This window comes from Bombina bombina, chromosome 5 (genome assembly GCF_027579735.1).
Source record: "Bombina bombina isolate aBomBom1 chromosome 5, aBomBom1.pri, whole genome shotgun sequence".
In the NCBI taxonomy this organism is placed as follows: domain Eukaryota; kingdom Metazoa; phylum Chordata; class Amphibia; order Anura; family Bombinatoridae; genus Bombina; species Bombina bombina.
The window spans coordinates 530,247,834-530,264,848 of record NC_069503.1 but is presented as its reverse complement, the minus strand read 5'-3'; the positions used below and the strand labels follow the sequence as shown (position 1 = coordinate 530,264,848).

Here is a 17,015-nt window from a genome sequence, read left to right as displayed (position 1 = left end):
TTTACTGGGTCAATATAGATATGCTATACTAAAGTTAAGTTAAAAGGAAAACTGATTAAGACATAGACATTTGGAGGGTAAAGATTGTTTCAGGTATTTTCCTCTGCTATAGAAATGACCTAAGTTAAATATTCTGACTAAGAATTGCTTTTTATCTTTGAAAAGTTAAGACAAACTGTTGCAAATGCATTGTGATTATGTTGCTATGTTTATCTAAACAATTTTTGAGAGTGAAAGAGGAAATGTCTTAGAAGCCCCTATAGATAATGCAAACCAAACATAAAATTTAACTGATCAGAGTATATTTTAAAACTTTGGAGAAAGTATTACTAAATGGCTAAATACACTCCTATAAAGAAAGGTGGGGTAAACTACACTGACTAACAAGTAGATTAATTGTGAACAGGAATATTGCAGAAGATTTTTGTTTTTTCCCAGTATTAACTCTTAAGGGGTAGAAAGTTCTTCTTTTTTTTTTCTTTTTTTTTTTTTTTTTCTTCTATTCTTTTCTCTCCTTAGTATAGCAGATTAGGAACCCATGGTCTGTTAAGTAATTAACTATAGCTCGCTACGTATAGAACAAGCATGTAGGTTGCATTTGTTTGAAAAGTACACATTAATTTGGATATAATAAATATATCCATAAGAAATAATATTGTGCCAAGCTCCTGTGACCGAAGATTTAACACAGTAGGTGGAGCTCTTCTCCACTATTTTTTTTTTTTTTTTTTTAACACTTTCACTCACTCCTTATTCACCGTTCACTTATTTTTAGTTACTCTCACTCACGTTTTAATATCACTTTTCACTCACCTTCTCCCCTCTCACCCTTTTTTTTTTTTTTTTTGGCACCTAGGGAGGCCTAAACCTCTTCCCTCCCCCTCCATACTATTTATTGCACGCTACTCACCACACAATATATAGCACGCTACTCACGAATATATGGATAAATACATCACTGCACAAACCAAGACTCCTCCTTCGGTCATGGCGGCGAGGCAAAGAGACAAAAAAAATAAAAATGCACAAGAATTATCAACTGAGATTAATTCCAGTAATAGTGGATCTCAGGTAAATGAGCCATTAGATATACAGGCTTTAGTTGCTAAAATAACTGAAGCATTGTTCCCTAAGTTTGAAGAGCTGCGAAGTGAAATTAAACAAGACCTAAATACAATAACTACTGAGGTACGCCAATTTTCAAATAGGATCTCTGAAGCAGAGCAGAGAATATCTGACTTAGAAGACACTATACAAAATCACAACACTATTTTAGCTGATATAAATTCTAAGCTAATTAAAACTGAATTGAAATTAGAAGACCTCGAAAATCGGGCGAGAAGGAACAACATTAGGTTAATAGGAGTGCCGGAAGAGAAACAATACGAGGATTTAAATAAGCTACTCACGACAACAATCCCACACCTATTACAGATACCTCAAACACAGCCAAGAATTATAATTGAAAGAATACACAGACTAGGGTGGCGGAGTATAGAAAAAGGGAAAGACAGACCAAGGCCAATCATTGCCAAAATATTGAATTACCAAGATAAAATTACATTACTACAATATTTCAGAAAAAACCAACCCATTTTTTTAGGAAACTCCAAAATATTACTTTTTCAGGACTTCTCGGCTGAGACATCAGCCAAGAGAAGAGAATTATCCCCAATCTGCACTAGACTGATAAGTCAAGGGTATCAGGCCACATTAATCTACCCAGCTAAATTAAAAATAACAATAAATAATAGGACTCAGGTTTTTGAATCATCTAAAGAAGCTGAAAAGTTTATAGCACAGGCAATATCTCCCAAATAATGAGTAATTATAGGATCAGAAGGCAGAATTGTTAAAACAGAAAGGAAGATAAGGATAATGAGACACAAGAACAAAATGGGTACTACTCTGATTGAAAGTCATGAATTTAATGAGAGAAGGGATGGGAGAAGAAAGAGAGTCATTGAATCGAGGATATTATATATCATTCTTAATGTTAATCTTAATAGAAATTTTCTTTTTTTTTTGTTTAAGAAATAGCCAGCTCATACCTAGGGTTAATGCCCCGGCAAGGGTTGATCGGGACACCACGATAGGGGGGATAAAATGGGACAACCAGGAATACATAATTGAAGGGGTTGGGGAAGAATTGGAGACAAAGTTTTTTTTTTTATATATATTTTTTTTTTTTTTTTTTCCCTCTCTCTCCTTCTTCCCTCTGGTATTAAATAATGGATACAGACATTACTTGTAAAATAGTATCCTGGAATATAGGAGGATTAACATCTCCTATCAAAAGAAAAACAATCATATCCTATTTGAGAAAGATAAATACAGATGTTGCCCTCCTCCAGGAAACACATATGAACATTGATGAAATAATTAAACTCAAAAAATCATGGGTACAGGAAGTTATTGCAGCTCCGGCTCTGGGTAGGAGAGGGGGAGTGGCAATCCTACTTGGGAAAAAAATAAAGGCTGCATCTACGGTTTTAGAAATAGATCCAGGTGGGAGATTCCTACTATTGAAGGTTAAGATTGCTAAAAACATATATACACTCTGCAATATATATGCACCAAACACTATTGATTATGTTTTCTGGGATACCCTGCAAACTAAAATACATTCCAAAAAAGAGGGCTTATTAATAATTGGAGGAGATTTTAACATGTCCCCACACTATGCATTAGACAGACTAAGACAAGATGCTCGAATTTTAAGAACAAAGAAAGATAACCTAGAAACAAAAGTTTTTACTAAAATATATACTAATTTAAAAGTCAAGGATATTTGGAGACTATATAACCAAGATACTAAAAGTTATACATGTCTTTCTAAAGCTCATAAGACGCTTTCAAGAATAGACTTATTTTTGGTAGATGAGAAATTTTTAAACTTAAATATAGAGTCTATCATTCTTCCTATTACAGTCTCGGATCATGCCCCAATAACTTTTGAAATACTTGCACAGGATCCCAAGAATAAAAATTTATGATTTCATTTTCCTCAGTATTTGGCTGCAGATCCAGAATTTAAAAATATGGTGAGCTTGAAATTTCAAGAGTATGCCCAATTAAATAGTGATTACACTAACCGACCAATCATCTTTTGGGAGGCTGCAAAGGCAGTTATGAGGGGAGAGATTTTAGCATTCAATATTAATAGAACAAAAAAATATAAAAAGAAAGAGGAAGAGGTTTTAAGAACACTATCAAATACTTATAACACCTATATACTGAATAAAACCCCTGAATCATGGAATAGATACACGCAAGCTAAAAAGGAAAGAGACACCTTTCTATTACACAAAACTACACAAAGAGAACTAAAATTACAAGCACAACTATTTAAATATGGAAACAAAGCAGGCAAATTACTTGCCAATTTAATTAAACAAGACAAAGGATCTCCCTTAATTGAGTCTGTCAAGGAAGGAGATAAATTAATCACAAACCCAGAGGAGATTTTAAAAATAATGACGAATTACTATAAAGACCTTTATTCTCAAAGGGCATCAGATAAGAAACAGCGCGCAAATTTTTGGGAAAAGATTTCTTTTCCAAAAATAACAGATGAATTAAATGAAATGATAAACTCCCCTATCACTGAAGAAGAGGTCAAAAAGAGTATTAAAGATATGTCTACCAATAAAGCATCAGGCCCTGATGGCCTGCCTAGTGAGTTTTATAAAATATTATCGCCACTGATAGTTCCGCATTTGACAAGGTTATTTAATAATATGTATATTGAGGGCAATTCTCCCTCTTCTAGTTTTGCAGCCTCTTATACAACGCTTATACCAAAACCTGAGAAAGATTTAACCCAGAAAGAGTCATATAGGCCAATAGCCTTGTTAAATGTGGACTATAAACTAATGACCTCTATTCTTGCCCAAAGAATGCAAACTCTCCTTCCAACTATAATACACAAAGATCAAGCTGGATTTTTAATAAATAGAAATTCTTCAGCTAAGATTCGAGAGCTGTTTCTCACTATTGATTATTTCAAATCAGAGATGAATGGAGGACAAGAAGGAAAACAGGATAAAAGTGATAAGGCAGTCATTAAAATCGATGCTGAGAAAGCATTTGACTCGGTCCATCATGATCATCTTCTTCATACGCTAGCTCAGTTTGGTTTTAAGGGCCAATTCTCTAAATTCATTGAAAATCTTTACAATAAAGCCTCAACAAAGATAATAGTGAATACTAGACAGTCATTAGATATATGTTTAGCTAGGGGCACAAGGCAGGGATGCCCTCTTTCACCCCTGCTTTTTAATGTCGCAATAGAACCTCTTGCAATAAGGATTAGACAAGATGGTGAAGGGATAAAAATAAGAAATAGAGAACTTAAGATAGCATTATATGCTGACGATATCTTATTATATATGAGAGAGATTCAGACAAATTTACCCAAATTATTATCAATTATAAATCAATTTACTTTGTTCTCAGGTTACAAAATGAATACATCTAAAACCGAATTACTATGGTTAAAACGACCTTCCCAACTAAAAGAAAATATACCCTTTAAAATAGTTGAAGAAGCTTTTAGATATTTGGGTATTTTAGTCTCTTCCACACCAGAGAAATGGTATAGTCTTAACATACCCCCAATCTTAAAAACTATGGTATATACAATGAAGAACTGGCAAAATCTTCCCATTTCACTGTCAGGACGTATTGCTCTGTATAAAATGATATTACTGCCAAAAATTTTATATATTATTCAAAATGTCCCAATTCTTCTGAAGGATAAAGATATTAAGATCCTAAATATGGCCCTTAGAAAGTTTATTTGGCAAGGGAAAAAGCCTAGAATAGCATTAGAGAAACTTAGCCTACCTCAAAAATTTGGCGGCTGTGCCCTGCCAGATTTTCGTCTATATAATTTAGCAGGATTGGCCCGAATTGTAGTGGATTGGATCTGTTCCAAAGACTATATAACAGATAATGATCTAGAAAATAATATAACCTTTCCCTATCTCCCAATAGCATTAATACACAATGAATTAAGAGATATACCAAAGGTAATAAAAAGCTCCAAAACTATATATACTCCAATCAAGGCCTGGTCAAAGATCTGCACCCTATTAAAAGTTGATAAAAAAATTTCTAAATATTTACCTTTAAAAGGGAATCCTCACTTTGCAGTAGGCCTACACTTAGCTCCATTACAAAAATGGCAAGAGATGGGCTTGGATAAAGTGATACAATTAGTAGACACTGCAGGAAAGCATATCAAAACATTTGCTGATTTAAGAGCGGAGTTTGATCTTTCCCAAAAAGATTTTTATGTTTACCTACAAGCAAGACACTATATTTGGAAATTATTAAATTATTCAGGCTGGAATTGGTCAATGGGGCTTCTGGAGAATTGGCTAATGCAGGCTAAAAAGGGACGGTTATCCATTACATATTGCTATCAAATACTGAACTCAGACAAAGGTTTAAACAATATAACAAGAATTCAATCAAAATGGGCAGTTAATTTAGCACCAGAACAGGTTGAAGTAGGGAATATCCAAACATCGATATTAGAAGTCAGGCGAACAACTCTCTCTGCTACATGGCAAGAATCTCATATAAAACTTCTTCATATGACATATTTCACCCCGGAAAAGGGTCATAGATGGGGGAATTCCCAATTTAATAAATGCCCAAAATGCTCATTAATAGCGGCTAATTTTAAGCATATGTTGTGGGAATGTCCTAAAATAAAAGCAATCTGGAAAAAAATGGAATATTGGTTAAGTAAAAGGGTGGGGGTCTCCCACCTGGATTTTTCATTCATAAATATAATATTACTCAGACTGGATCCAGGAATTCCACCTGATCAGAAAAAAATTGTCAATGTTGCCATACTAGCATCTAGATATATGATTTTCAAAAAATGGAAAGATACATCAGCTCCTACATTTTCGGAAATTAGAAACTCCATAAAAAAACAATGTATCCTTGAACAATATAATACAAAATTTTATGATACAAGAGATGTATGTAATTTTTTTCAAAAATGGTCCTCCTTTATAAAAACTTTCCCTAAAAAAGAAATTGATTATTTAATTTACCCATTTAGATCCTCAGAATTAGTTATTTTAGGAACATGGTAAAAATTGAACAATAAAGGAGGGAGGAGGAGGGGGAGAGATGGGAAAATTTATTCGTTTCTTTTTTTTTTTTTTTTTTTTTTTTTTAGACCAAATAAACTCTAAATAAGCCATCCTGATTACTTAAGAAGGTTAAGGAAAATCTAACAAAATAGAATTGAATTTGTATTATGAAACATGGGTTGAAGATGTAATGTAATTCTCTGAAATATGTTTTTGATTTTTTGTTTTTGTTTCTTTCTCCTCGTTAAATTACCCGTAAAGTATAATGAGACAATGTAAATGAAATAATGTCTTATGTTATTATGTTGGATATTGAATAAAAAGAGAAATTTAAAAAAAAAAAATTGCATGTCCTATCTGAATCTTAAAAGTATAATTTTGACTAGACTGTCCCTTTAATTGAACAGAGAACTACTGAGTAATGCTTTGTGAATCAGGGATGGGGTAAATTATGACCAAATCTAAAATAATTTTTAAGGGTTTGCCTACAAAAAAGTTCTATAGTCTGTGATAGCAGTTTTTGTAAAAAAAAATACAACTCAACTGTAACATATTGTTGTGTTTTAACATAAATCTTATCACTTCTTTTTTTACTAATCAGATGACTCCTGTGTGTTTTTTTTTTCAGGCTTCCAAGGAATGGAGAATAATTTCTTCTTTCACTCCAGTTATTTATTTGAATGATAAGAATCAGCCTCTTATTGAAGTCCCGTTGGATAGCCTCTCGGCATCTACTAGTAGACCCTTCACTTTAAACCCCGAAATGCACAAGGTACAAAACCACACTGACATTTTTCTTTTGCTTCTTTTGATTTTAGTGCAAAAATCTTGTGTACAATACTGCAGCTGTGACCGTTGTAAGTTTTAGAAGTATTATATTTATTTAAAATGTTCTTTAACACAGAAGATCCTACAACAAGCATTTGCTTTCTAACGGAAACATTTTCTTGACATCTGAATTTACACAGATATTATAATGACACAGCAAGGTCCAAAGGTCATTGTTTAAAGGGACACTGAACCCAAATTTGTTATTTAGTGATTCAGATAGAGCATGCAATTTTAAGCAACTTTCTAATTTACTCCTATTATCAATTTTTCTTAGTTTTCTTGCTATCGTTATTTGAAAAAGAAGGCATCTAAGCTATTTGTTTGGTTCAGGACCCTGGAAAGCACTTGTTCATTGGTGGATGAATTTATCCACCAATCAGCAAGAACAACCCAGGTTGTTCACCAAAAATGGGCCGGCATCTAAACTTACATTCTTGCATTTCAAATAAAGATACCAAGATAATTAATACAATTTGATAATAGGAGTAAATTAGAAAGTTGCTTAAAATTGCATGCTCTATCTGAATCACAAAAGAAAAAAATTTGGGTTCAGTGTCCCTTTAATCCAGAAAATAAGAATCTGAGCAAACTTCATTACATCAATCACTGTAATACTTGTACTGTATGTTACAAGGTGGGATCACCACTACAATTTCACATGTTTTCTCCAACATAGGTGTGTCCGGTCCACGGCGTCATCCTTACTTGTGGGATATTCTCTTCCCCAACAGGAAATGGCAAAGAGCCCAGCAAAGCTGGTCACATGATCCCTCCTAGGCTCCGCCTTCCCCAGTCATTCTCTTTGCCGTTGTACAGGCAACATCTCCACGGAGATGGCTTAGAGTTTTTTGGTGTTTAAATGTAGTTTTTATTCTTCAATCAAGAGTTTGTTATTTTAAAATAGTGCTGGTATGTACTATTTACTCTGAAACAGGAAAGAGATGAAGATTTCTGTTTGTAAGAGGAAAATGATTTTAGCAACCGTTACTAAAATCGATGGCTGTTTCCACACAGGACTGTTGAGAGGAATTAACTTCAGTTGGGGGAAACAGTGAGCAGACTTTTGCTGCTTGAGGTATGACACATTTCTAACAAGACTCGGTAATGCTGGAAGCTGTCATTTTCCCTATGGGAACCGGTAAGCCATTTTCTTAGTTTAAGTAAAAGAATAAAGGGCTTCATTAGGGCTTAAAAAACTGGTAGACATTTTTCTGGGCTAAAACGATTACTTTACTAAGTATATTTGGCAGATTATTACTTTTAATAGTTGTTAAATCTTGGGGATTGTTTTAATAAAAACGGCAGGCACTGTATTGGACACCTTTTTCACTGGGGGCCTTTTCTAGTCATAGACAGAGCCTCATTTTCGCGCCTCTAATGCGCAGTTGTTTTTGGAAAGCATGGCATGCAGATGCATGTGTGAGGAGCTAAGAACCACTGAAAAAGCTTATAGAAGGCATCATTTGGTATCGTATTCCCCTCTGGGCTTGGTTGGGTCTCAGCAAAGCAGATACCTGGGACTGTATAGGGGTTAAATGTAAAAACGGCTCCGGTTCCGTTATTTTAAGGGTTAAAGCTTTCAAATTTGGTGTGCAATACTTTTAAGGCTTTAAGTTACTGTGGTGAAATTTTGGTGAAATTTGAACAATTCCTTCATACTTTTTCACATATTCAGTAATAAAGTGTGTTCAGTTTGAAATTTAAAGGGACAGTAACGGTTTTATTGTAAAACGTTTTTTGTGCTTTGTTGACAAGTTTAAGCCTGTTTAACATGTCTGAACCATCAGATAACGATGTTCTATATGTATGAAAGCCAATGTGTCTCCCCATTTAAATATATGTGATATATTTGTGTCATAATGTCCAAACAAAGTAGGGATAATAATGCCATAGATATGATATTGCCCAAGATGATTCCTCTAATGAGGGGAGTAAGCATGGTACTGCATCATCCCCTTCTGTGTCTACACCAGTTTTGCCCACACAAGAGGCCCCTAGTACATCTAGTGCGCCAATACTTATTACCATACAACAATTAATGGCTGTAATGGATAATTCTATTGCATGCATTTTTTTCCAAAATGCCTACTTATCAGAGAAAGCGTGATTGCTCTGTTTTAAACACTGAAGAGCAAGAGGACGCTGATGATATCTGTTCTGACATACCCTCACACCTATCTGAAGGGGCCAGGAGGGAGGTTTTGTCTGAGGGAGAAATTTCAGATTCAGGGAAAATTTCTCAACAAGCAGAACCTGATATTGTAACTTTTAAATTTAAATTTCAACATCTCCACGCACTACTTAAGGAGGTATTATCTACTCTGGATGATTGTGACAATTTGGTCATTCCAGAGAAATTAGGTAAGATGGACAAGTTCCTAGAGGTTCCGGTGCCCCCCGATGTTTTTCCTATACCCAAGCGGGTGGCGGACATAGTAAATAAGGAGTGGGAAAGGCCCGGCATACCTTTTGTCCTCCCCCTATATTTAAGAAATTAGTTCCTATAGTCGACCCCAGAAAGGACTTATAGCATACAGTCCCCAAGGTCGAGGGGGCGGTTTCTACTCTAAACAAACGCACTTCTATTCCTATAGAAGATAGTTGTGCTTTCAAGATCCTAGGGATTAAAGGTTAGAGGGTTTGCTTAAAAAGATGTTTGTTCAGCAAGGTTACCTTCTACAACCAATTTCATGCATTGTTCCTGTCACTACAGCTGCGTGTTTCTGGTTCGAAGAACTAGAAAAGTCGCTCAATAAAGAATCTTCGTACGAGGAGGTTTTGGACAGAGTTCAAGCTCTTAAATTGGCTAACTCTTTTTTATTTTAGATGCCGCTTTGCAATTAGCTAGATTAGCGGCGAATAATTCAGGGTTTGCTATCGTGGCGCGCAGATCGCTTTTGCTTAACATCCCTTTCAAGGGTAAAACACTGTTTGGCCCTGACTTGAAAGAGATTATTTCAGACGTCACTGGGGGAAAGGGCCACGCCCTTCCTCTGGATAGGTCTTTTATGGCTAAAAAGAAGCCAAATTTTCGTCCCTTTCGCAGAAACGGACCAGCCTCAAATTCTACACCCTCTAAGCAAGAGGGTAATACTTCTCAAACCAAGCCAGCCTGGAGGCCGATGCAAGGCTGGAACAAGGGTAAGCAGGCCAAGTCACCTGCCACTGCTACCAAAACAGCATGAAGTGTTGGCCCCCGATCTGGGAAGGATCTGGTGGGGGGCAGACTTTCTCTCTTTGCTCAGGCTGGGGCAAGAGATGTTCAGGATCCTTGGGCGCTAGAAATAGTTTCTCAAGGTTATCTCCTGGAATTCAGGGAACTACCCCCAAGGGGAAGGTTCCACGGGTCTCAATTATCTTCGAACAGGCATTCTTACACTGTGTAGAAGACCTGTTAAGCATGGGAGTGATTCATCCTGTTCCATTAGGAGAACAAGGGATGGGTTTTTACTCCAACCTGTTCATAATTCCCAAAAAAGAGGGAATATTCAGACCTATTTTAGATCTCAAGATTCTAAACAAGTTTCTAAGGGTTTCATCATTCAAAATGGAAACCATTCGAACGATCCTTCCTACCATCCAGGAAGGTCAATTCATGACCACGGTGGACTTAAAGGATGCGTACCTACGTATTCCTATCCACAAGGAACATTTTCGGTTCCTAAGGTTCGCCTTTCTGGACAAGCATTACCTGTGGCACTTCCATTCGGATTAGCCACTGCTCCAAGGATTTTCACAAGGGTACTAGGGTCCCTTCTAGCGGTGCTAAGACCAAGGGGCATTGCAGTAGTACCTTACTTGGACGACATCCTGATTCAAGTGTCGTCTCTGTCAAAAGCAAGGGCTCATACGGACATTGTCCTAGCCTTTCTCAGATCTCACAGGTGGAAAGTGAACATAGAAAAAAGTTCTCTGTCCCCGTCAACAAGAGTTCCCTTCTTGGGAACAATAATAGTTTCCTTAGAAATGAAGGTTTTTCTGACAGAGGCCAGAAAATCAAAACTTCTAAGCTCTTGTCAGGTACTTCATTCTGTTCTTCTTCCTTCCATAGCGCAGTCCATGGAAGTAATAGGGTTGATGGTTGCGGCAATGGACATAGTTCCTTTTGCACGAATTCATCTAAGACCATTGCACCTGGGCATGCTCAGACAGTGGAATGGGGATTATACAGACTTGTCTCCGACGATACAAGTAGATCAAATAACCAGAGATTCACTCCGTTGGTGGCTGACCCTGGACAACCTGTCACAGGGAATGAGCTTCCGCAGACCAGAATAGGTCATTGTCACGACCAACGCCAGTCTGGTGGGCTGGGGCGCGATCTGGGAACCCCTGAAAACTCAGGGTCTATGGTTTCGGGAAGACTCTCTTCTCCCGATAAACATTCTGGAACTGAGAGCGATATTCAATGCTCTCAAGGCTTGGCCTCGACTAGCAAAGGCCAAATTCATAAGGTTTCAATCAGTCATCATGACGACTGTTACATATATCAACCATCAGGGGGTAACAAGGAGTTCCCTGGCGATGGAGGAGCATCCGGGGGAGTGGGAACTCCATCTGGAAATCTTTGCCCAAATAACTCAATTATGGGGCATTCCAGACTTGGTTCTGATGGCCTCTCGTCAGAACTTCATGGTCCCTTGTTACGGGTCCAAATCCAGGGATCCCAAGGCGACTCTATTGGATACAATAGTAGCACCTTGGATCTTCAACCTAGCTTATGTATTCCCACCGTTTCCTCTCATTCCCAGGCTGGTAGCCAGGATCAATCTGGAGAGGGCTTCGGTGACCTTGATAGTTCCTGTGTGGCCACGCAGGACTTGGTATGCAGACCTGGTGAATGTGTCATCGGCTCCACCATGGAAGCTACCTTTGAGACAGGACCTTATTATTCAGGGTCCATTCGAACATCCGAATCTGGTTTTCCTCCAACTGACTGCTTGGAGTTTGAACGCTTGATTTTATCAAAGCGTGGGTTTTCAGATTCTGTAATAGATACTCTTATTCAGGCTAGAAAGCCTGTAACTAGAAAAATTTACCATAATATATGGAAAAAATATATCTGTTGGTGTGAATCTAAAGGATTCCCATGGAACAAGATAAAAATTCCTAAGATTCTTTCCTTTCTACAAGAAGGTTTGGAGAAAGGATTTTCTGCGAGTTCTCTGAAGGGACAGATCTCTGCTTTATCTGTTTTACTTCACAAAAGGCTGGCAGCTGTGCCAGACGTTTAAGCGTTTGTTCAGGCTCTGGTTAGAATCAAGCCTGTTTACAGACCTTTGACTCTTCCCTGGAGTCTTAATCTAGTTCTTTCAGTTCTTCAAGGGGTTCCGTTTGAACCCTTACATTCCATAGATATTAAGTTATTATCTTGGAAAGTTTTGTTTTAGGTTGCAATTTCTTCCGCTAGAAGAGTTTCTGAGTTATCTGCTCTGCAGTGTTCTCCGCCCTATCTGGTCCATGCAGATAAGGTGGTTTTTACGTACTGAGCCTGGTTTTCTTCCGAAGGTTGTTTCCAACAAAAATATTAACCAGGAGATAGTTGTACCTTCTTTGTGTCCGAATCCAGTTTCATAGAAGGAACGTTTGGTACACAATTTGGACGTTGTCCGTGCTCTAAAATTCTATTTAGATGCTACAAAGGATTTCAGACAAACATCTTCCTTGTTTGTTGTTTATTCTGGTAAAAGGAGAGGTCAAAAAGCAACTTCTACCTCTCTCTCTTTTTGGCTTAAAAGCATCATCAGATTGGCTTATGAGACTGCCGGACGGCAGCCTCCTGAAAGAATCACAGCTCATTCCACTAGGGCTGTGGCTTCCACATGGGCCTTCAAGAACGAGGCTTCTGTTGATCAGATATGTAAGGCAGCGACTTGGTCTTCACTGCACACTTTTACCAAATTTTACAAATTTGATACTTTTGCTTCTTCTGAGGCTATTTTTGGGAGAAAGGTTTTGCAAACCGTGGTGCCTTCCATCTAGGTGACCTGATTTGCTCCCTCCCATCATCCGTGTCCTAAAGCTTTGGTATTGGTTCCCACAAGTAAGGATGACGCCGTGGACCGGACACACCTATGTTGGAGAAAACAGAATTTATGTTTACCTGATAAATTACTTTCTCCAACGGTGTGTCCGGTCCACGGCCCGCCCTGGTTTTTTAATCAGGTCTGATGATTTATTTTCTTTAACTACAGTCACCACGGTATCATATGATTTCTCCTATGCAAATATTCCTCCTTTACGTCGGTCGAATGACTGGGGAAGGCGGAGCCTAGGAGGGATCATGTGACCAGCTTTGCTGGGCTCTTTGCCATTTCCTGTTGGGGAAGAGAATATCCCACAAGTAAGGATGACGCCGTGGACCGGACACACCGTTGGAGAAAGTAATTTATCAGGTAAACATAAATTCTGTTTTTCACATGTTTTCATAGGATTAATCCTCAAGTGTGTTCACTACTATCGGAACAGTAAACCAATGTGCTTATATTTTTACTTAAAGTGATGGTAAATTTCAGACTAAGAAAGTTGTAATGAAAAATATATTTGTTTGCAAGTAAAACCACTTTTATTTTATTTTTTTAATTGTATATATATTTTATAATAAAAGATTTATAATCCTAATTGGTATTGTCTGTTCCTCCACCCCCCTTCATTTCCTATTTTGGCAGGGTTGTGATGTATAGAGCAGTCTAATCCACTCTCTACATAGGCTTTCTAAGGGCTTTAAAGGTGCTGGACTTTAAGATTGTCAAATGACACAAACGCTGATTGGATATTTACTATAATTGGGATTTAAAAAAAAAAAGAGTTAATTCAAGAGGTGTCATTGCATTATAAGCATTACTATATGCACTAATTTAACTTAACCCTTTAACAGATGGATTTAAAACAGAAAAAGTACACATATACTGTTTTTAATGGCAATAAATTAAATATATAATTATTAAATATATAATTTAATAAATTAAATATATGGCATTTGATTATTAAGTCACATATTCTTCTGTTATATTAAAAACGTAACTTTGAGAAGTCCTGTCCCATCGGTAGTGAACAACAGTTGTAGAATATATGGAATTCATCAATTCTATATTTAAGTTAATACTATAATTTAATTACAATATGTAGATTTGAATTCAATGACCTATTAATCGAATTTTGTTTATAATGTATACATATAGTGGATATATTTTTAGAAATTAATTAAATGAGATAGAAACAGATAAAAATTAAATAATAGATAAATATCACAAAACTAAAAATAAATGTTCAGAAAAAATGATGTAAAAAAATAAACTATGCTCAACTTGTTATGGAATAGTCTAGTTAAAATTAAACTTATGATTCAGATACAGCAATTTTAAGCAACTTTCTATTTTACTCCTATTATTAATTTTTCTTTGTTCTCTGGGTATCTTCATTTGAAAAAGTAAGCAAAGGAGCCGACCCATTTTTCTTCCTAAGATAGGGAGAGTCCACGGCTTTATTCCTTACTGTTGGGAAATACAACACTGGCCCCCAGGAGGAGGCAAAGACACCCCAACCAATGACTTAAATATCCCTGTGTTCAATTTTAAATCTAAAGGAGATTCTGTCTACTATAGAGGTTCCAGAGGCCACGCTGCCTAAAGAACCTATGATACCTAAATTAGACAGAGTTTACAAAGAGAGGAAAGTTCCTTTGACTTTTCCTGTGCTGGTTAAAATGACAAACATTATTAAGAACGAATGGGAAAGAATTGGTTCTTCCTTTTCCCCCTCGTCTACTTTTAACTTAAAAAGTTGGTCCCAGACTCTCATCTGGATTTGTGGGGCTCCATTCCTAAGGTGGATAGTGCTATCTCTACTCTTGCTAAACGTACTACTATACCTCTTTACGATAGTTCTTCGTTCAGAGAGCTGATGGATAAGAAAATGGAAACATTTCTGAGACAGATGTTTCAACAAACAGATTTTTGTTTCAACCGTCGGCTGCAGTAGCCAGCGGAACTTATTTAGGTGGAGCCTCCCCTCAAGGATATTCAAGACTGAATTAAAGCTCTGAGAATTGCTAATTCTTTTATCTGTGATGCAAACATGCAAATTATTTGCCTAAATGCAAAGGCCTCTGGCTTTACGGTCCTAGCCCACCGAGCGCTCTGGTTGAAGTCTTGGTCTGCGGATATGACTTCTATGTCCAGACTCCTTTCTCTTCCCTTCAAGATAAAGATTTTATTTGGTCCAGGCCTGGACTCCATTATTTCTATGGTTACCGGAGGCAAGGGTGCCTTCCTACCGCAAGATAAGAAGAATAAGTCTAAGGGACGACAATCTTCTAATTTTCGTTCTGACAAATCCCAACGACAGCAATCTTCCTCCAAGCCCGAGCAACCCAAGAGTACTTGGAAGCCGGCTCAGTCATGGAATAAATCCAAGCAGAATAAGAAGCCCGCTGAAAACAAATCTGCATGAAGGGGTGGCCCCTGACCCGGTAGGTGTAGGGGGCAGACTGTCTCTTTTTTCAGATGCCTGGTTCAAGGACGTACAGGATCCGTGGGCCCTGGAGGTGGTATCTCAGGGATACAAGATAGGCTTCAAATCTTCGGGGCCGCGAAGGACGTGGTTCGCAGATCTAGTGGAGATGTCCTCCTTTACTTCGATTGAAGTTACCTTGTCAAAGAGACCTGCTGATAGAAGGTCCATTTGTTCATTCAAATCTAGATTCTCTGAGGCTGACTACGTGGACATTGAACACTTAGTCTTAGCCAAGAGAGGTTTCTCTGAGAGTGTCATTGATACTTTTATTCAAGCTCGTAAACCAGTTACTCAGCGTATCTCTACCTCAAGGTGTGGAGGACCTATTTATTCTGGTGTGAAGAGCGTGTTTTTTCCTGGCACAGAGTTAAGGTTGCCAGGATCTTATCTTTTCTCTTATTTTTTTCCCTGAGGGGACAGATTTCGGCCCTGTCGATTTTATTGCACAAGAGACTGGCTGAGCTTCCAGATGAGCAGTCCTTTGTTAAGGCTCTGATTAGGATCAGACCTGTGTTTAGATCTGGGGCTCCTCCTTGGAGCCTAACTCTTGTTCTTCGGGTTTTGCAACAGGTTCCGTTTGAGCCTCTGCATTCCGTTGACATTAAATTGTTATCTTGGAAGGTTCTCTTTTTATTGGCTATCGCCTCTGTGCGCAGAGTTTCTGAGATCTCTTGCTTTGCTATACAAGCCCCCTTATCTAGTTTTTCATGCAGATATGGCAGTTTTACGTACTAAATTAGCTTTTCTTTCTAAGGTTGTGTCAGATCGCAACATCAATCAGGAGATTGTGGTTCTTTCCTTGTGTCCTAATCCTCCTCCATCGAAGGAACGCTTACTTCACAATTTGGATGTGGTTCGCGCCTTGAAGTTCTATCTTAAGGCTACTAAGGAGTTTAGACAATCTTCTTCTTTGTCATCTATTTGAGAAAGTGTAAGGGGCAGAAGGCTACTTCGACTTCCCTATCTTTTTGGTTAAGGAGTGTCATCCGCTTAGCTTACGAGACAGCGGGACATCGTCCTCCTGAGAGGATAACGGCTCATTCCACTAGAGCAGTGGCTTCCTCTTGGGCCTTTAGGAACGAGGCCTCTACGGATCAGTTTTGTAAGGTGGCTACCTGATCCTCCTTACATACTTTCTCCAACATTGGTGTGTCCGGTCCACGGCGTCATCCATAACTTGTGGGAATATCTCTTCCCCAACAGGAAATGGCAAAGAGTACAGCAAAAGCTGTCCATATAGTCCCTCCTAGGCTCCGCCCACCCCAGTCATTCTCTTTGCCGTTGCACAGGCAACATCTCCACGGAGATGGTCAAGAGTATGTGGTGTTTAGTTGTAGTTTTTTATTCTACTATCAAGAGTTTGTTATTTTAAAATAGTGCTGGTATGTACTATTAACTCTGAAACAGAAAAAGATGAAGAGTTCTGTTTGTGAGAGGAATATGATTTTAGCAGCAGTAACTAAAATCGTTTGCTGTTTCCACATAGGACTGTTGAGATGAAATAACTTCAGTTGGGGGAAACAGCAGACTTTTCTGCTTAAGGTATGACTAGCC

At 37.7% G+C, this 17,015-nt stretch overlaps 1 protein-coding gene across 1 annotated transcript in view; it reads left to right on the top strand.

Annotated features, from left to right (window-relative positions):
* Positions 1-17,015, top strand: part of LOC128660548 (TPR and ankyrin repeat-containing protein 1-like) — a 327,764-nt gene that overhangs the window by 162,778 nt on the left and 147,971 nt on the right. The window contains 1 exon segment of the mRNA XM_053714460.1: positions 6,745-6,888. Coding sequence (XP_053570435.1) covers positions 6,745-6,888 — 144 coding nt within the window.